The 22,500-nt window shown below is 43.5% G+C and overlaps 1 protein-coding gene across 1 annotated transcript in view; it reads right to left on the reverse strand.

Moving 5' to 3' along the window:
- Nucleotides 1-22,500, reverse strand: part of LOC139762793 (uncharacterized) — a 170,056-nt gene that overhangs the window by 37,100 nt on the left and 110,456 nt on the right. The window contains 3 exon segments of the mRNA XM_071687949.1: nt 657-818; nt 1,153-1,256; nt 3,991-4,224. Coding sequence (XP_071544050.1) covers nt 657-818; nt 1,153-1,256; nt 3,991-4,224 — 500 coding nt within the window.

The raw sequence follows: 22,500 nt of genomic DNA on the forward strand, positions 1-22,500 counted from the left end.
TCACATGACATCACCGTAACTGACTTACAGACAGAACCAATTTCCCGTCTGACTTACCAACATGTGGCCTACTGACAGACAGAACTCATCAGTTACCTGACTTACGAACAGGTGACCTACTTACGAACTGTACACACCACTTAACTTACGAACAGGTGACCTACTTACGAACTGTACACACCACTTAACTTACGAACAGGTGACCTACTTACGAACTGTACACACCACTTAACTTATGAACAGGTGACCTACTTACGAACTGTACACACCACTTAACTTATGAACAGGTGACCTACTTACGAACTGTACACACCACTTAACTTACGAACAGGTGATTTACTTACGAACTGTACACACCACTTAACTTACGAACAGGTGACCTACTTACGAACTGTACACACCACTTAACTTACGAACAGGTGATTTACTTACGAACTGTACACACCACTTAACTTACGAACAGGTGACCTACTTACGAACTGTACACACCACTGACCTGACTTTTCGAATACGTGACCTAAGTCTGCAATACTAAGATAACACCACACGACTTAAGAAGATCTCAGTTATTCTTACCCCCCTTACACACCTTAACTACCCACTCACGTTAACTACCCCTCAAGACGCACTAACGACCACCAACCCTGGATACTTACAAATCGTTTCTTCCTCACAAGCGTCTCGGGTTCCAACAAGGTCGTTTCTTCCTCCACGTCGCTCTCACCTGGGCCGTACGACCCCCCTGTGTCCTTGGTATCGGGGTCCTCCTGGTATTCGACCCCGTACGCTATAGCGACCGAGTTGGTTGGGAGCGAATCCTATTGGTGTCAGAGAGACGTGGGTTATGTCTCAGCACGTCCGTGACCTGAAAAACTCCCTAGAATATCACCTTAAAGTCAGCCATTCTTAGTACATATGTTCCTTTGGTTCTCAGGTAAAAAGATTATGGAATGGAATCGAATCGTTTAAGATTGGAATCGAATCGCTTATGTAATGGAACCGAATCGTTTATGTAATGGAATTGAATCGTTTATGTTATGGAATCGAATCGTTTATGTAATGGAATCGAATCGTTTATGCAATGGAATCGAATCGTTTATGTAACCTCTCGCCTGCCGAAGTAGCCCCTTACGCCCCTACACTCTACATCACCTGCTGGAGGAGGTCCTGAAGACCATCGTCGCTATGGACCACTACCGTCAGGGTCTGCACGTCCATCATTGGGTGTTCCGGCTCCTTCTTGGTGTTGTTGGTGTCTGTGACGAAGTTGGGATCACAAGAAAAGAGATCCATGTTACAATTCTGGTATGATGCGTCGTACAGGTGAGAATATATATATATATATATATATATATATATATATATATATATATATATATATATATATATATATATATATATATATATATATATATATATATGTATGATATACTGAAGTCACACCCTCCTATAACACCCTGGTCTGTATATATCATATATATGATATATATATCTCTAATCCAAACCAGGAGAGTTATTCTCACTCAAAGAACGAATACTCGTGAAATACTCCTCTGAAATTTGTTGGACACACCAACCAAGCTCTTTTGAACAGGAGGATTATATAAAGCCAAACACAAATTCTACCTTGACTCATTGCTCCCCTTTCCTTCACAGTGACTCTCATTTTCAAAACTGCCAAATAACCCTGAAAAAACATCTCAAATTTCAACATAAACACTTCAGCTCCTTGACATCTTAAAAGCACCTACAGATGTCTTCAGCCACTTCGATTTATCTACACAACAAAACTACTATACAGCTGGAAACTAACGATAGTACTGATAGCAATAATGTTCATAGCAACTGGTCTAATAGCTAATGCATAGAAATGCTCTAGCTATTAATATCACTGTTTCACAGGCATAAGTAATGATATCTACTGTATTAATAGCAGCTGCAGTAATAGCAACTGTACTCTGATCAGCTGAATTAATAGCCACTGTAGTAATAACAACTGTATTAATAGCCGTTGTATTCATAGCAACTGTATTTAGTTTAGATATATTAACAGCAACTGTAGTAAGAACCATTGTATATATAGCAGTTGTATTTATAGTAACTGTATCAATAGCAACTGTATTTAGTTTAGATGTACTAACAGCAACTGTAATAACAACTGAATTGATAGCAGTTGCATTAATAGCAAATGTATCAATAGCAATTGAATTTAGTTCGGCTATATCAACAGCAACTGTGGTGATAACAACTGTATTGATAGCAGTTGCATTAATAGCAAATGTATTAATAGCATTTGTATTTAGTTCAGCTGTATTAATAGCAACTGTAGTAATAATAACGGTATTGGGAGCAGTTGTATTCATAGCAATTGTATTTAGTTCAAATGCATTAATAGCCATTGTAGTAATAACAACTGTATTGATAGCAGTTGCATTAATAGCGAATGTAGTAATAAAAGTTGCATTTAGTTCGGCTGTATTAAGAGCAACTTGTAGTGATAAGAGACTGTATTGATCGTAGCTGTATTTACAGCGACAGTATCAGTAATGTCATGGGTACAGGGTGTTGATATTGAATTATTAACCCGACTTTGTTCGCGCTAGTGTTGGACTATGTCCAACCTACCTCGACGCCTTCCTAGTTCCCTGCTCATCCGTTAGAGGCCAGGCCTTTTGAAAGGATTTTGCCATTAACTTTACCCCAGTTATTGACATTTTGTTATATATATATTTACTCCATGATCTCTTATATAACCCAGAGGCGATGCCTTGTATTCAAATCATGCCTTTGTTTTGGACTAGTATATGTGGAGGTGAATTAGGTTTGGCAACTTTAGCATTTATTGGCCAAGTTGTTAAAACTTTAAGGAGTAATTGGTGACCCCGTTTGACCCGGGGTCAGCCCGTGAGGATGATGATCAGTCTCATTGGAGTTCTAACGCCTCCTTGTGCTAGTCACTTGCCGGGTTTAACCAGCCACTTTAGTACCCCCCAACAATAGGTTTGGATAGGAGGAACTGTCTCGTGTTTTCGTGACACTTTCCATTCAGTAGGAGGTATGTTATTATGATTATGTACATAATGCAGGTACTTGTTAACATAGTCTTCAATGTACAGAATCCTTTGTATTTCCAAGTGAATGATGAGTAAGGTGGAAGGGACGGAATGACTTAAAGTAAAAACATCATCACTTGATATAGTAATTAGCAATTCAACCCTCCAGTCATTGTTTCCACTTGGGTTCTTACCAGTTCCAGTTAAGGAGTTTAAACCTTTGCATTTATTCTCTACTTTGGGTTTATTGTACCTTTTTCCCTGGTGTATTACCTGCAACTGTATTAATAGCAATTGTATTCATTGCCGGTTTATCAACAGCAGCTGTATTAGCTGCGATTGTATGAAGCCCAGAAATATTAACAGCAATTCTATTAATAGGAATTATGTTTAGTGTTGGTGTATTAATAGCAATGGTATCAACGGAAGATGCATTAATAGCAATCGTATTAACAGCAGCTGTATCAATAGCAATTGTACTAATAGCAGCTGTATTAATAGTTATTGTATTAATAGCAGCTGTGTTGATAGCTATTGTGTTAATAGCAGCTGTATTAATAGCAACTGTATCAAGCGCCGGTTTATTTACAGCAGCTGTAAAAATAGCAACTGTATTCATAACAATTGCATTAGTAATAACTTTTTCCAAACAGTTTTAAAAGCAATTGCAACAGGAACGCGTAATTTTACAGTTCCCTCCCCACAGAGAATTTTTTTCATGTGTGTTGAACGGTGATAAACGCCCTTATCTAATGAACTTTACCTGGGGGATGAACGTTCTATATAAAAAAAAAAAAAATGAAATCTCTCGAATGTATAAAACAGGAATTTCTTAACTTCTGTGGAGCGTAAAATATATATATATATATAGAAAAAGGAAAAAAACAATTCACTCAGAAACGAAATGTTTTAAGAGAATATCATTTAGAATACTCACTAGAGGCCAGGATCTTCACCTCGTAGTGCCTGCCTGGCTCGAGGACGACCCCAGGTATGAGGAAGATCTGGCCAGACGAATCGTGTATATCGAAGACGCCAGGAGCGCCGTTGGCCTGCTGGTCTACGAGGGAGTAGTGGATTGTGGCACAAGGACAACGGGTGTTCAGACCTGGTCCTAGTGGACAGGTCAATCCCAGATCTTCATCCTCAGCCACTGCCTTGTACACCACACCTGGTAAGACAAATGAGAGGAAATCAGCCACTGCCTCGTACATACCACACCTGGTAAGACAAGTTAGAGGAAATCAGCCACTGCCTCGTGTACCATACCCGGTAAGACAAGTGAGAGGAATTCAGCCACTGCCTCATATATATCACACCTGGTAAGACAAGTGAGAGGAAATCAGCCACTGCCTCGTGTACCATACCCGGTAAGACAAATGAGAGGAATTCAGACACTGTCTCGTACATACCACACATGGTAAGACAAGTGAGAGGAATTCAGCCACTGCCTCGTATATACCACACCTGGTAAGACAAGTGAGAGGAATTCAGCCATTGACTTGTACACCACTACCAAGACAATTAATTGTCTTGGACAATTACATGTTTACCAAATGGCGTCCTAGCTTCGTCTCTTCGATGTATATCAACTGACTGTTATATTTCTCTCTTGTGTCTCCCCTGATGATGTGATTATTACGCGAAAGTGCACTTGGGAACTTATCGTGTTTCATTTTGACCCCGTGGACTCATATATATATATATATATATATATATATATATATATATATATATATATATATATATATATATATATATATATATATATATATATATACATATATATATATAAGTCTCCTATCCATCAGCCTAGATCTGGCCGGTTCTATCTGACCAAAAAAACAAACAGCAAAACCTTCACAATGATAAAGTTGTAGGATCAGAATGCAAGTGGAAACGAATTTCAGAAATTGATATGTGCTCTGATACCACTACCACTACCACAACCACAACCACAACTTTGGTGCATATCAGTGGCCCACCACCTGCTCATACTGGAGTTAGATTTTATTTTAGCTTTGATGATTATTAATATATAGGATACTAGGTGGGGGAAAAAGAAATTAAACACAGGAATATATATATATATTTTTTCTTTGAATTACTCGTTAAACGAATTTGAATGGTTGGTTATAAACACAGACACAGACAGACAGACTGACAGACAGACAGACAGGCAGACACACACACACACACACACACACACACACACACACACACATATATATATATATTTCTTTCTTTCAAACTATTCGCCATTTCCCGCGTTAGCGAGGTAGCATTAAGAACAGAGGACTGGGCCTTTGAGGGAACATCCTCACCTGGCCCCCTTCTCTCTTCCTTCTTTTGGAAAATTAAAAAAAAAAAACGAGAGGGGAGGATTTCCAGCCCCCCGCTCCCTCCCCTTTTAGTCGCCTTCTACGACACGCAGGGAATACGTGGGAAGTATTCTTTCTCCCCTATCCCCAGGGATGATATATATATATATATATATATATATATATATATATATATATATATATATATATATATATATATATATATATATATATATATATATATTATTTATCATTATTATACTTTGTCGCTGTCTCCCGCGTTTGCGAGGTAGCGCAAGGAAACAGACGAAAGAAATGGCCCAACCCCCCCCATACACATGTATATACATACGTCCACACACGCAAATATACATACCTACACAGCTTTCCATGGCTTACCCCAGACGCTTCACATGCCTTGATTCAATCCACTGACAGCACGTCAACCCCGGTATACCACATCGCTCCAATTCACTCTATTCCTTGCCCTCCTTTCACCCTCCTGCATGTTCAGGCCCCGATCACACAAAATCTTTTTCACTCCATCTTTCCACCTCCAATTTGGTCTCCCTCTTCTCCTTGTTCCCTCCACCTCCGACACATATATCCTCTTGGTCAATCTTTCCTCACTCATCCTCTCCATGTGCCCAAACCACTTCAAAACACCCTCTTCTGCTCTCTCAACCACGCTCTTTTTATTTCCACACATCTCTCTTACCCTTACGTTACTCACTCGATCAAACCACCTCACACCACACATTGTCCTCAAACATCTCATTTCCAGCACATCCATCCCCCTGCGCACAACTCTATCCATAGCCTACGCCTCGCAACCATACAACATTGTTGGAACCACTATTCCTTCAAACATACCCATTTTTGCTTTCCGAGATAATGCTCTCGACTTCCACACATTCTTCAAGGCCCCCAGAATTTTCGCCCCCTCCCCCACCCTATGATCCACTTCCGCTTCCATGGTTCCATCCGCTGCCAGATCCACTCCCAGATATCTAAAACACTTCACTTCCTCCAGTTTTTCTCCATTCAAACTCACCTCCCAATTGACTTGACCCTCAACCCTACTGTACCTAATAACCTTGCTCTTATTCACATTTACTCTTAACTTTCTTCTTCCACACACTTTACCAAACTCAGTCACCAGCTTCTGCAGTTTCTCACATGAATCAGCCACCAGCGCTGTATCATCAGCGAACAACAACTGACTCACTTCCCAAGCTCTCTCATCCCCAACAGACTTCATACTTGCCCCTCTTTCCAAAACTCTTGCATTTACCTCCCTAACAACCCCATCCATAAACAAATTAAACAACCATGGAGACATCACACACATGTATATATATATATATATATATATATATATATATATATATATATATATATATATATATATATATATATATATATATATATATATATATATATATATATATATATATATATATATATATATATATATATATATATCAAGAGGGAAATAAAAAGAGGAAAAAACCTTAGTTTGGACACACTGACAAACACATTTGATAATTAAAAGAAGATCGTGTTTGCAGATGATTCCGCTCTGCCATTGGAGATTGGAGTCAGCATAGAAAACGTGGCGCGTTAGTATCCCCCAGTGTGTAAAGAAGGAAGCGGAATGAAAGGGTTGAAAGAAGCGAGAGTGAGGCGGGATAATTTGCAAAGTGGTTTGAGTTCCATCTCGAGAATGATCACTGAACTGCAGGTGGAGGCTGGTGTGGAGTGTGTGGAGTTAAGGTGGAGGTGAGATATAGAAGGTAGAGCTACATATGAGTGTGATGGAGGGAGATATAGAAGGTAGAGCCACACATGAGTGTGATGGAGGGAGATATTGAGGGTAGAGCCACATATGAGTGTGATGGAGGAAGATATAGAAGGTAGAGCCACATATGAGTGTGATGGAGGGAGATATAGAAGGTAGAGCCACACATGAGTGTGATGGAGGGAGATATTGAAGGTAGAGCCACACATGAGTGTGATGGAGGGAGATATTGAAGGTAGAGCCACATATGAGTATGATGGAGGGAGATATAGAAGGTAGAGCCACATATGAGTGTGATGGAGGGAGATATAGAAGGTAGAGCCACATATGAGTGTGATAGAGGGAGATATAGAGGGTAGAGCTACATATGAGTGTGATGGAGGGAGATATAAAAGGTAGAGCCACATATGAGTATGATGGAGGGAGATATTGAGGGTAGAGCCACATATGAGAGTGATGGAGGGAGATATAGAGGGTAGAGCCACATCTGAGTGTGATGGAGGGAGATATAGAGGGTAGAGCCACACATGAGTGTGATGGAGGGAGATATAGAGGGTAGAGCCACATATGAGTGTGATGGAGGGAGATATAGAGGGTAGAGCCACACATGAGTGTGATGGAGGGAGATATAGAAGGTAGAGCCATATATGAGTATGATGGAGGGAGATATAGAGGGTAGAGCCACACATGAGTGTGATGGAGGATGATATAGAGGGTAGAGCCACACATGAGTGTGATGGAGGGAGATATAGAGGGTAGAGCCACATATGAGTATGATGGAGGATGATATAGAGGGTAGAGCCACACAGGAGTATGATGGAGAGAGATATAGAGGGTAGAGCCACACATGAGTGTGATGGAGGGAGATATAGAGGGTAGAGCCACATATGAGTATGATGGAGAGAGATATAGAGGGTAGAGCCACACATGAGTGTGATGGAGGGAGATATAGAGGGTAGAGCCACATATGAGTATGATGGAGGATGATATAGAGGGTAGAGCCACACATGAGTGTAATGGAGGGAGATATAGAGGGTAGAGCCACATATGAGTATGATGGAGGATGATGTAGAGGGTAGAGCCACATATGAGTATGATGGAGGATGATATAGAGGGTAGAGCCACACAGGAGTGTGATGGAGGGAGATATAGAGGGTAGAGCCACATATGAGTATGATGGAGGATGATGTAGAGGGTAGAGCCACATATGAGTATGATGGAGGATGATATAGAGGGTAGAGCCACACATGAGTGTGATGGAGGGAGATATAGAGGGTAGAGCCACATATGAGTATGATGGAGGATGATATAGAGGGTAGAGCCAAACAGGAGTATGATGGAGAGAGATATAGAGGGTAGAGCCACACATGAGTGTGATGGAGGGAGATATAGAGGGTAGAGCCACATATGAGTATGATGGAGAGAGATATAGAGGGTAGAGCCACACATGAGTGTGATGGAGGGAGATATAGAGGGTAGAGCCACATATGAGTATGATGGAGGATGATATAGAGGGTAGAGCCACACATGAGTGTAATGGAGGGAGATATAGAGGGTAGAGCCACATATGAGTATGATGGAGGATGATGTAGAGGGTAGAGCCACATATGAGTATGATGGAGGATGATATAGAGGGTAGAGCCACATATGAGTATGATGGAGGATGATGTAGAGGGTAGAGCCACATATGAGTATGATGGAGGATGATATAGAGGGTAGAGCCACATATGAGTATGATGGAGGGAGATATAGAGGCTAGAGCTCTATATGGTTAAGAAGGCGATTCAATCCTTGAAGAAATCCTAACTTATTAGTGTTCGGTGTTAGCTGACTGGGTGATGGTGAAGTGTTATAGAAGATGGTGAGTGATGGTGAAGTGTATAGGAAATGGGCTTGGGTGAGTGATGGTGAAGTGTATGGGAAATGGGCTTGGGTGAGTGATGGTGAAGTGTATGGGAAATGAGCTTGGGTGAGTGATAGTAAAGTGTATAAGAAATGGGCTTGGGTGAGTGATGGTGAAGTGTATGGGAAATGGGCTTGGGTGAGTGATAGTGAAGTGTATAAGAAATGGGCTTGGGTGAGTGATGGTGAAGTGTATAAGAAATGGGCTTGGGTGAGTGATGGTGAAGTGTATAGGAAATGGGCTTGGGTAAGTGATAGTGAAGTGTATAAGAAATGTGCTTGGGTGAGTGATGGTGAAGTGTATAAGAAATGGGCTTGGGTGAGTGATGGTGAAGTGCGTAAGAAATGGGCTTGGGTGAGTGATGGTGAAGTGCATAAGAAATGGGCTTGGGTGAGCGATGGTGAAGTGTATAAGAAATGGGCTTGGGTGAGTGATAGTGAAGTGTATAAGAAATGGGCTTGGGTAAGTGATGGTGAAGTGTATAAGAAATGGGCTTGGGTGAGCGATGGTGAAGTGTATAAGAAATGGGCTTGGGTGAGTGATAGTGAAGTGTATAAGAAATGGGCTTGGGTAAGTGATGGTGAAGTGTATAAGAAATGGGCTTGGGTGAGTGATGGTGAAGTGTATAAGAAATGGGCTTGGGTGAGTGATGGTGAAGTGTATAAGAAATGGGCTTGGGTAAGTGATGGTGAAGTGTATAGATGTGGCATGTTAGACAATTTGGAGGTGATGGGAAGGGGGTGTGTGTAGTGTTTGGAAATGGGTTTAGCAAAGATCCTGATATGGTTTGGCCGTGTGGAATGGGAGGAAGGGGTGGTAAAGGTAGGGTACATAAGTGGTAGGAGGACGGAGACTGAGGGGGAACTCGGATCCCATCCTGGGAGAGGGGAGAGTGAGGGAATATATCTGAGAGAGGAACCAGGAGAGTGTGAGGGGAGAGAGGACCTAGGAGCGGTGTGAGGGGAGAGGAGACACAGCGAGGGTTGTGAGGGGAGAGAGGAGACCCATGGAATGTGTGAGGGGAGAGGAGACCCAGAAGAGTGTGAGGGGAGAGGAGACACAGAAGAGTGTGAGGGGAGAGAGGAGACCCAGGAGAGTGTGAGGGGAGAGGAGACCCAAGAGAGTGTGAGGGGTTAGGAGACCCAGAAGAGTGTGAGGGGAGTGGAGACCCAGAAGAGTGTGAGGGGAGAGAGGAGACCCAGAAGAGTGTGAGGGGGGAGAGGAGACCCTGAAGAGTATGAGGGGAGAGGAGACCCAGGAGAGTGTGAGGAGAGAGAGGAGACCCTGAAGAGTATGAGGGGAGAGGAGACCCAGGAGAGTGTGAGGGGAGAGAGGAGACCCAGAAGAGTGTGAGGGGAGAGAGGAGACCCAGGAGAGTGTGAGGGGAGAGAGGAGACCCAGAAGAGTGTGAGGGGGGAGAGGAGACCCTGAAGAGTATGAGGGGAGAGGAGACCCAGGAGAGTGTGAGGGGAGAGAGGAGACCCAGAAGAGTGTGAGGGGAGAGAGGAGACCCAGAAGAGTGTGAGGGGAGAGAGGAGACCCAGGAGAGTGTGAGGGGAGAGGAGACCCAGGAGAGTGTGAGGGGAGAGAGGAGACCCAGGAGAGTGTGAGGGGAGAGAGGAGACCCAGAAGAGTGTGAGGGGAGACAGGACCCAGGAACAGTGTGAGGGGGATAAAGCAGGATAAACACACACACACACACACACATACACACACACACACACACACACACACACACACACACACACACACACGAAAGGTAAATGGATTGAAATGTTTAAGAGAGTCTAACTCACCCAGATCACTACGTTGGAGTCTAATTTTCCCCTCACCACCTTTTCTAATTTTGATCTTTCTTCTTCTAAATGAGATTGATTTAGAGACTGGAAGTTTAGATGGGGTTTCTCCTGGCAAGATGGGGGGGGGGGGGAATCTATTTTTAACAATGAGAGTCAAAAGTCCGTTTTTCCGAAGAGGTTAAACAAAAAGTAAACAAGATACAGACAGAGTAAAGCAGATACAAGAAACGTAAACAAGATACAGGAAACGTAAACAAGATACAGGAAACGTAAACAAGATACAGGAAACGTAAACAAGATACAGGAAAAGTAAACAAGATACAGGAAACGTAAACAAGATACAGGAAACGTAAACAAGATACAGGAAACGTAAACAAGATACAGGAAAAGTAAACAAGATACAGGAAACGTAAACAAGATACAGGAAAAGTAAACAAGATACAGGAAAAGTAAACAAGATACAGGAAACGTAAACAAGATACAGGAAACGTAAACAAGATACAGGAAACGTAAACAAGATACAGGAAAAGTAAACAAGATACAGGAAACGTAAACAAGATACAGGAAAAGTAAACAAGATACAGGAAACGTAAACAAGATACAGGAAAAGTAAACAAGATACAGGAAAAGTAAACAAGATACAGGAAAAGTAAACAAGATACAGGAAAAGTAAACAAGATACAGGAAACATAAACAAGATACAGGAAACGTAAAGAAGATACAGGAAAAATAAACAAGATACAGGAAAAGTAAACAAGATACAGGAAAAGTAAACAAGATACAGGAAAAGTTAGACTTTAGCTAATGAAGTGTTATTACCACATCTGTTTAGACACACTTTAAAATAAAAATGTATATGATATACCCTTTGTTGACTGTGGGTTCCAATATACCGTGATGGGATGTATATCAGTGATGTGGTATATCTCATATCCTCAACATGTGGATGGAAAGGAGTTTCAGGTGTCTGTACCGAAGCAGAAGACGAAGGCTACACCTGTCTGTTGTTATGGAGGCAAAGACCATGTCTTTCAGATATACACCAAAATGCCATTCGTGACACTGCTATAAGAGAATACAAATTGATGTGGGGAAGTAATGGTGCATTTAGCTCTCCACCCTTAGCAATTGATGTGGGGAAGTAATGGTGCATTTAGCTCTCCACCCTTAGCAATTGATGTGGGGAAGTAATGGTGCATTTAGCTCTCCACCCTTAGCAATTGATGTGGGGAAGTAATGGTGCATTTAGCTCTCCACCCTTAGCAATTGATGTGGGGAAGTAATGGTGCATTTAGCTCTCCACCCCTAGCAATTCTTGATGTGGTTAGTACCTAATGCTCCACCTAGACCAGTCCTTGAAGTAGGTACCACCCATTACTCCACTTCCACAGACGTACGTACCACCCATTACTCCACCTCCACAGACGTAGGTACCACCCATTACTCCACCTTCACAGACGTAGGTACCACCCATTACTCCACCTTCACAGACGTAGGTACCACACATTACTCCACCTTCACAGACGTAGGTACCACACATTACTCCACCTTCACACACGTAGGTACCACCCATTACTCCACCTTCACAGACGTAGGTACCACACATCACTCCACCTCCACAGACGTAGGTACCACCCATTACTCCATCTCCACAGACCCTTGACGTAAACAACATCTAACTCCAGACTTCCTCCTCCTCCTCCACCACCTCCTCCTCCTTCTCTTCCTCCTCCTCCTCCTGCAGGTAGGAGAGGCCCTTGGGCTTAGCTGTATAGCTCCCAAGTCTTGAGCGTCCTGGAGTTATATGAGAATGAGACGGTCATGAAGTGAGTAATTGCTGTTGTAAACATTGTACTTCCAGCTACAACTGTCGTGGTCATACTCTGTCATTATAGGTTGTATATGAATAAATGTATATATATAGGTGTATATATATTTATATGTACATATATACACACATGGACCTTCGTTGTATACTGGCTATATGTGTGATTACGAATGCTGCATCATCAGTAATTATACATATGTACTACATTAGAGGTATATATATATATATATATATATATATATATATATATATATATATATATATATATATATATATATATATATATATATATATATATATATATATATATATATATATATATATATATATTCCTATGAGTCTACGGGGAAAATGAAACACGAAAAGTTCCCAAGTGCACTTTTGTGTCTTAATCACATCATTTTCCCCGTGGACTCATAGGAATATCTTGATCACGCGCAAAATTGTGATTCTTTCCAATACATATATATATATATATATATATATATATATATATATATATATATATATATATATATATATATATATATATATATATATATATATATATATATATATACACATATATATATGAGTGTGATTACGTATTTGTACTGAATAGGGATTGAGGAGGAGATATGTAATTTGCATACATCCCTTGTGTTGTCAAAGGCGAGTATAGAGGGAGCAGGTAGGCAGAACTTCCTTCCCTTCTGTAATAACATTATTCAAAAAGAAAAAAAATGAACATACAGAGGAAGGAGCCAAGTAATGTGTGAGTCATGTAAGTCTCTGTACCTGACGCTACCTTCCAGATGTGGGAAACAGCGGATAGGTCTCAAATATGTGATAAGGTCAGTAGAGATCTATAACACATAACCCATCAGGAACCACTCAGGTATGCAGTGACCTATCGTGGAGAGCGCGCCCATCAGGACGTGCCGCTAACAAATCCCGGCCCATCACCACATAAGAACCAATCAGTATAAACATCCCATCAGGAGGCAAAGCGGTCCATTACCCCACATTGCCCATCTGGGGACAATAGCCATCTGGAGGCAAGGACAATCAGGAAGCTCTGCCTATCAAGGTGAGAGGACCCATCAGGTAAAATGAGCGGGAGGCTGGTGTTCATATCATGGTGCTGGGCCCATCAGAATAGAGCGTTGTAGCGGTGAATGGCCCATCAGAATAAGGCGTTGTAATGGTGAATGGCCCATCAGAATTAAGCGTTGTAGCGGTGAATGGCCCATCAGAATTAAACGTTGTAGCGGTGAATGGCCCATCAGAATTAAGCGTTGTAGCGGTGAATGGCCCATCAGAATAAAGCGTTGTAACGGTGAATGGCCCATCAGAATAAGGCGTTGTAATGGTGAATGGCCCATCAGAATAAGGAGTTCTAAAGGTAAATGGCCCATCAGAATAAGGAGTTGTAACGGTAAATGGGCCATCAGAATAAGGAGTTCTAAAGGTAAATGGCCCATCAGATCATATAGCTCATCAGGGGACAGGGCCAATCAGGACGTGATTAATCATGAGAGAGAAAGCCAAGGTCTTTAGAAATCTCAGATTATTCGAGTGTTAATCTGTGAGTTATCGCAGTCATTTGTTACGACTGGCCAATCCTTTGGTATGATTGGCCAATCCTCTGGCACGACTGGCCAATCCTTTGGTATGATTGGCCAATCCTCTGGCACGACTGGCCAATCCTTTGGTATGGTTGGCCAATCCTCTGGCACGACTGGCCGATCCTTTGGTATGATTGGCCAATCCTCTGGCACGACTGGCCAATCCTTTGGTATGATTGGCCAATCCTTTGGTATGATTAGCCAATCCTTTGGTATGATTAGCCAATCCTTTGGTATGATTAGCCAATCCTCTGGCACGACTGGCCAATCCTTTGGTATGACTGGCCAATCCTTTGGTATGGTTGGCCAATCCTTTGGTATGATTGGCCAATCCTCTGGCACGACTGGCCAATCCTTTGGTATGACTGGCCAATCCTCTGTCACGATTGGCCAATCCTTTGGTATGATTGGCCAATCCTCTGGCACGACTGGCCAATCCTTTGGTATGACTGGCCAATCCTTTGGTATGATTGGCCAATCCTTTGGTATGATTAGCCAATCCTTTGGTATGACTGGCCAATCCTTTGGTATGGTTGGCCAATCCTTTGATATGATTGGCCAATCCTCTGGCACGACTGGCCAATCCTTTGGTATGATTAGCCAATCCTTTGGTATGACTGGCCAATCCTTTGGTATGGTTGGCCAATCCTCTGGCACGACTGGCCAATCCTTTGGTATGACTGGCCAATCCTTTGGTATGGTTGGCCAATCCTTTGATATGATTGGCCAATCCTCTGGCACGACTGGCCAATCCTTTGGTATGACTGGCCAATCCTCTGTCACGACTGGCCAATCCTTTGGTATGATTGGCCAATCCTTTGGTATGACTGGCCAATCCTTTGGTATGACTGGCCAATCCTTTGGTATGACTGGCCAATCCTCTGTCACGATTGGCCAATCCTTTGGTATGATTGGCCAATCCTTTGGTATGATTGGCCAATCCTCTGGCACGACTGGCCAATCCTTTGGTATGACTGGCCAATCCTCTGTCACGATTGGCCAATCCTTTGGTATGATTGGCCAATCCTTTCTGGAACGATTAGCACACCTTGCCACTCCTTCAGCACCACTGGACTCATCAGATCACCCGACCCATCAGAACGAATGACCCATCAGATCATCCGCCATCAGGGAAATGGGTGAATTATGTTACGTAGCGCCATCAGGACTCTGGGCCACTCAGGAGCTTATCAGAACATGAGGTCACTCTTCCACAAACCCATCAGAACACAACACATCCCTGGTCTACGTCCATCAGATCAGTGGAACTATCAGAACACCAGACCAGTCAGAACCCATCAAGGCACTGGACATTTGAAAACAATGAGCCCATCAGAACACAGGTGATTACGACCCCCATCAGATCACATATCAGACTTAGACCCCCATCAGGACACTGAAGTCATTGGACCATTGTACCCATCAGATCAAAGAGGCCCTTCAGGCAACAGAGACCAATCAGACAACAGAAACCCATCAGGCCACAGAGACCCATCAGATCAAAGAGGCCCATAAGGTCACAAAGGCCTATAGGTCATAGAGGCCCATCAGGTCACAGAAGCCCATCAGGCCACAGAGACCCATCAGGCCACAGAGACCCATCAGATCAAAGAGGTCCATCAGGCCACAGAAGCCCATCAGATCATAAAGGCCCATAGGTCAAAGAGGCCCATAGGGTCACAAAGGCCCATAGGTCACAGAGGTCCATCAGGCCACAGAAGCCCATCAGATCATAAAGGCCCATGGGTCAAAGAGGCCCATCAGGTCACAAGGGCCCATAGGTCACAGAGGTCCATCAGGCCACAGAAGCCCATCAGATCATAAAGGCCCATAGGTCAAAGAGGCCCATCAGGTCACAAGGGCCCATAGGTCACAGAGGTCCATCAGGTCACAGAAGCCCATCAGATCATAAAGGCCCATAGGTCAAAGAGGCCCATCAGGTCACAAGGGCCCATAGGTCACAGAGGTCCATCAGGCCACAGAAGCCCATCAGATCATAAAGGCCCATAGGTCAAAGAGGCCCATCAGGTCACAAGGGCCCATAGGTCACAGAGGTCCATCAGGTCACAGAAGCCCATCAGATCATAAAGGCCCATCAGGTCACAGAGGCCCATCAGATCATAAAGGCCCATCAGGTCACAGAAGCCCATCAGGTCACAGAAGCCCATCAGGTCACAGAGGCCCATCAGGTTACAGAGGCCCATCAGATCACAAAACCCCATCAGGTCACAGAAGCCCATCAGGTCACAGAGGCCCATCAGGTCACAGAAGCCCATCAGGTCACAGAGGCCCATCAGGGAAGGACCATCTCTCCCTCACTCCCCCATCATTACTGTGTTGGGAGTTTCAAATGGCCTTCACGAGAATGTGTGATGACTTTCATCTGTGCTTAAGACGGTACCTGGAGGTGTAGTGAGGCCAACCCGCACAACCCTGTGTCAAGGACCTTATCCCACGACGCCCCTTGTCCCAGGCGACAATGAACCTTGGTAAGAGAGATGATAAGGGTGCTTCCGTCCATAGCCAGTCGGGGTTAGTCTACGCCAGTCAGACACTCGGCCACCCTCACACACACTTCCGGACGACAGTTCAGTCGTAAGTGGGCTAAAGTTGTATTGAAGGACCGGAACACACACAGAGAGAGAGAGAGAGACTCCCTATCTCTTTCCCCCACTGTATCGAGGGCGCTGAGATGCTGCGTAAGAGATGCCAGGGAGAGAGAGAGAGAGAGAGAGAGAGAGAGAGAGAGAGAGAGAGAGAGAGAGAGAGAGAGAGAGAGAGAGAGAGAGAGAGAGAGAGAGAGAGAGAGAGAGAGAGAGAGAGAGAGAGAGAGAGAGAGTCAAGCAGCATTTGAAAGAAAGACGAAGGACGTCTCTGCATTACCACACACGGGACGATGTGACTGCAGCTCGTCCTCCACGTGAAACACGTTTAAAGATAATAGATAAAAGGGGAGATAGACTAATTGGAGGAGGGGCGGGGGCCCTTTAAAATGTCCTTTCCATCCGAACGTAAATCAATTTTTTTGACCTGGTCTGGACAATCGAAGCTGTACGCCTCTGTCCTCTTTATTATATACCTTCTTAGTAATAGGAATAGAGTGAATTGGAGCGATGTGGTATACCGGGGTTGACGTGCTGTCAGTGGATTGAATCAAGGCATGTGAAACGTCTGGGGTAAACCATGGAAAGCTGTGTAGGTATGTATATTTGCGTGTGTGGACGTATGTATATACATGTGTATGGGGGTGGGTTGGGCCATTTCTTTCGTCTGTTTCCTTGCGCTACCTCGCAAACGCGGGAGACAGCGAAAAAAAAAAATATATATACATATATATATATATATATATATATATATATATATATATATATGTATATATATATATATATATATATGTATATATATATATATATATATATATATATATATATATATATATATATATATATATATATATATATATATGATTATCTCTCAGGGCATATAAGACGATGTCGCAAGTACCAGGACAATATACCACTGTCTGGGACCTTCTGGGATCTTTCTTAAGTGCCAGGATAATATAGCCACAGCCTGGGACCCTCTGGGATCTTTCGCAAGTACCAGGACAATATAGCCACTGTCTGGGACCTTTTGGGATCTTTCTTAAGTGCCAGGATAATATAGCCACTGTCTGGGACCTTTTGGGATCTTTCTTGAATGCCAGGATAATATAGCCACAGCCTGGGACCCTCTGGGATCTTTCGCAAGTACCAGGACAATATAGCCACTGTCTGGGACCTTTTGGGATCTTTCTTGAGTGCCAGGACAATATAGCCACTGTCTGGGACCTTCTGGGACCTTTCGCAAGTACCAGGATTCCCACTCCTCTCAAGACAAGTGATGACCATCGCTATATACACTATATACATTCGAGGACCATTTATATACTTATTTCTATCAGTTTAAACCTCACGAAATCCTTGGACGAGTGTGAAATCCTTAGGGAAGGTGGTCGGATCCGCGAGGTATATGAGCATAACAGACCAATACATCATGGTCTGTCAGTGTCCACGTTGAGGCAAGGACTGAAACCAATAATTTCTCTCTCTCTCTCTCTCTCTCTCTCTCTCTCTCTCTCTCTCTCTCTCTCTCTCTCTCTCTCTCTCTCTCCCTGGCATTTCTTATGCAGCATCTCAGCGCCCCCGATACAGTGGGGGAAAGAGAGAGGGAGTCTCTCTCTCTCTCTCTCTCTCTCTCTCTCTCTCTCTCTCTCTCTCTCTCTCTCTCTCTCTCTCTCTCTCTCTCTCTCTCTCTCTCTCTCTCTCTCTGTTCCTTCATCTTTACCTTATACCTTCATTCCTATAATCTATTGCATGCAAAAGGTACACAAAGAGCGAGTGTACATAAGAATCAAATAGAACCACAAAAAAATGAAAAAAAAAAAAAGGATGTGTCGAGCGCTTTCGTGTATTACTCTGTCTTGAGAATGGAATATAGGAAAGCGTTTGACACTTACTGTGTATACATACACCATCCACCTATCTGTACTAGGTAGCACGTTTGTGGCAGCCTTGTTTACGCATTTCCAATTCGGGTCTTTTGGTGCTTTCTATTTACACAGTGGCATCGTCTCTGTCATTCTTCACTCCCCCACTGCATCAACACTCTCACTTCTCATACCATAAACCCACCATAAAACCACCATGACACATCTATGGTAATCTTACAAACTCTCTCAATCTAAAGACAATATAATCATTATCTCTCCCCTGGTTCGCCAGTATCATCTAAGCACACCCACACTTTCTAACCCATTCTGCACGTCTGTGTTCTTATCTAAAAAAACCCTCGAATTCCCTTCCCTTCGTTTCATTTTCATTAGATTTTGATAATAACCATAGTCTCTGCACCCTGGGGGAACCTCTCACAGTTCACAGGTACTGGTGGCTATGTACAGTGTACTGGGGGAGAAAGATGATACCCTAGTACGTACCTCACAGTTCACAGGTACTGGTGGCTATGGACTGTGTACTAGGGACAAAGATGGATATCCTAGTATCTACCTCACAGTTCACAGGTACTGGTGGCTATGTACAGTGTACTGGGGGAGAAAGATGATACCCTAGTATCTATCTCACAGTTCACAGGTACTGGTGGCTATGTACTGTGTACTGGGGGACAAAGGTTCATACCCTAGTACGTACCTCACAGTTCACAGGTACTGGTGGCTATGGACTGTGTACTAGGGACAAAGATGGATACCCTAGTACGTACCTCACAGTTCACAGGTACTGGTGGCTATGGACTGTGTACTAGGGACAAAGATGGATACCCTAGTACGTACCTCACAGTTCACAAGTACTGGTGGCTATGGACTGTGTACTGGGGAACAGGCCAGTGTCACAATACAGGCCTTCCAGCTAACAACACCTTCATCAATTATGACAGAGGGAATGTGGTATTGCCACAGGGGTGCTGCTCGGGGGTGATTATCACAGGGGAGGGGTAATGAGTGGTGTTATTGGCTACTACCACAGGGTAGGGGAGGTGACACGGGGTAATGATATTTAACAATGCCACTGGGTAGTGCTATAGGACGAAGCCACTGGGTAGTGCTATAGGACGAAGCCACTGGGTAGTGCTATAGGACGAAGCCACTGGGTAGTGCTATAGGACGAAGCCACTGGGTAGTGCTATAGGACGAAGCCACTGGGTAGTGCTATAGGACGAAGCCACTGGGTAGTGCCATAGGACGAAGCCACTGGGTAGTGCTATAGGACGAAGCCAATGTGTAGTGCCATAGGACGAAGCCACTGTGTAGTGCTATAGGACGAAGCCACTGTGTAGTGCTATAGGACTGTGCCACTGGGGGTAGTCCTATCAAATGGCCAACAAGGAATATTGCCACATATCGTCCAACCCAGGTGGCAGTGTGTGTGTGTGTGTGTGTGTGTGTGTGTGTGTGTGTGTGTGTGTGTGTGTGGCCTGAGCCTTTTTATCTCAGGGTCAGGGATCGATCCCGGGAGCTGGGTGGGAAGATGGGGGCCCAATCCCCCCTTCCACCAGCCCGAGGGGGTATATTCCCCTCCCTTCCCCCCCCCACACACTCCCTCCCTGATCCCCTCCTACCCACGCACGCACGCACGCACGCACGCACCTCAACCATCTGATTTACGCCCTTACGTACATCCAGGGTCAGCAAAATTATATTTTCTGTGCAGCTCTGTCTTGCACCAGTCAGCTGCTCAAGACTAATCCTTCCACCAATCAGGTGCTCAGCACCAATCCTCACTCACCAATCAGCTAATCATCACCTAATCCTCTCTCACCAATCAGCTAATCATCACCTAATCCTCTCTCACCAATCAGCTAATCATCACCTAATCCTCTCTCACCAATCAGCTAATCATCACCTAATCCTCTCTCACCAGTCAGCTAATCATCACCTAATCCTCTCTCACCAGTCAGCTAATCACCACCTAATCCTCTCTCACCAATCAGCTAATCATCACCTGATCCTCTCTCACCAGTCAGCTAATCATCTCCTAATCCTCTCTCACCAATCAGCTAATCATCACCTAATCCTCTCTCACCAATCAGCCAATCATCACCTAATCTCTCACCAATCAGGTACTTAACTCCTCCTTTACACACTAGATGTCACTAAGAGACATTTTGTTTATGAGACAGATCATGTGACCCATAAACATTATCATATACATCTATGGACTTCACTGATGACTCATATTTGCATATACATTTATGGACGGTATGAGCAATGCATGTTTTGCAAATACCAAAGTGAATATATATATATATATATATATATATATATATATATATATATATATATATATATATATATATATATATATATATATATATACGCAAAATCAGCCAATATGACGAATATTGTATAGAACGAATAACGGGACTTTGTACCGCCAATATGTTTTCATATCGTCACTATAAGTGTGATGACATACCTTCATAATGTCAACAAGATTCGTATTTCACTCTCAGTGGGTTTGAGTCCTTCAGATGGGAGGGAAAGGTCTTGAAACGCCTTTTGTATGAAGAACAGGTCGCATTGAGTTATCTATAGTGTGATCCTACTTACCAGATGGTCTTGACTCCTTAATGTAACACTGTTGGTGCTTATACATAGTTATCAGTAATCTAGAGCGATGTATAGATGACACAAGGATGCTACAAGAATGAGATCCTCATCTGTTTTCGTCTGTCTTCCATTCCATTTCTCGATGAGTTGGATAAAGATGTTTGACCGACCTTCCCTTGAGCGCAGTCCAGCATTAAACTAATCCCCGAGCAGAAAAAGAATATTCTACCTTTTAGCATATTATTTCCCTCCGTCCAGTAGAGGCTGGAGGGTGAGGAAGTGTACGAGCTGGCTGGCTCTACTGGAATCTTTCCTCTCCTCATTTCCTGGAATGAGTGAAATATTCATCGTTCTCTGAGCGAGTTGGTAAACGAAAGACACAAACTGAAAGTCAGTGGGAAAGGCGTACTTTGTCCCTGGACTTGACTCGTATAACTTCGTTCCAATTCCATAAGCGTCACTCATCGTTATTTCTTTGGCCTGGACACTGGAATAAGAGTTCACCGGGTCTGGAAACTTAAATAAGAACTCCCATTTTCTGGAGGCGGACACAGAAGATTGTGTTCCAGACACTGAAACAGGAGTTTGGTGGTCTACAAATTGAAACAGAACCCTCCAGGAGTCTGGAAACTAGAAACAGGTACCTTCTGTGGCCTGGAAACTGGAAACAGGTACCTTCTGTGGCCTGGAAACTGGGAACAGGTACCTTCTGTGGCCTGGAAACTGGAAACGTACTTCTGTGGCCTGGAAACTGGAAACAGGTACTTCTGTGGCCTGGAAACTGGAAACAGGTACTTCTGTGGCCTGGAAACTGGAAACAGTACTTCTGTGGCCTGGAAATTGGAAACAGGTATCTTCTGTGGCCTGGAAACTGGAAACAGGTACCTTCTGTGGCCTGCAAACTGGACACAGGTACCTTCTATGGCCTGGGAACTGGAAACAGGTACCTTCTGTGGCCTGCAAACTGGAAACAAGTACCTTCTGTGGCCTGGAAACTGGAAACAGGTACCTTCTGTGGCCTTGAAAATGAAACAGAGCCTTATCCAGAGGTGTGAAGAATGAAACAGGACTATCCACGTCCTGGAG

The sequence above is a fragment of the Panulirus ornatus genome, chromosome 44 (assembly GCF_036320965.1).
Source record: "Panulirus ornatus isolate Po-2019 chromosome 44, ASM3632096v1, whole genome shotgun sequence".
Lineage (NCBI taxonomy): Eukaryota > Metazoa > Arthropoda > Malacostraca > Decapoda > Palinuridae > Panulirus > Panulirus ornatus.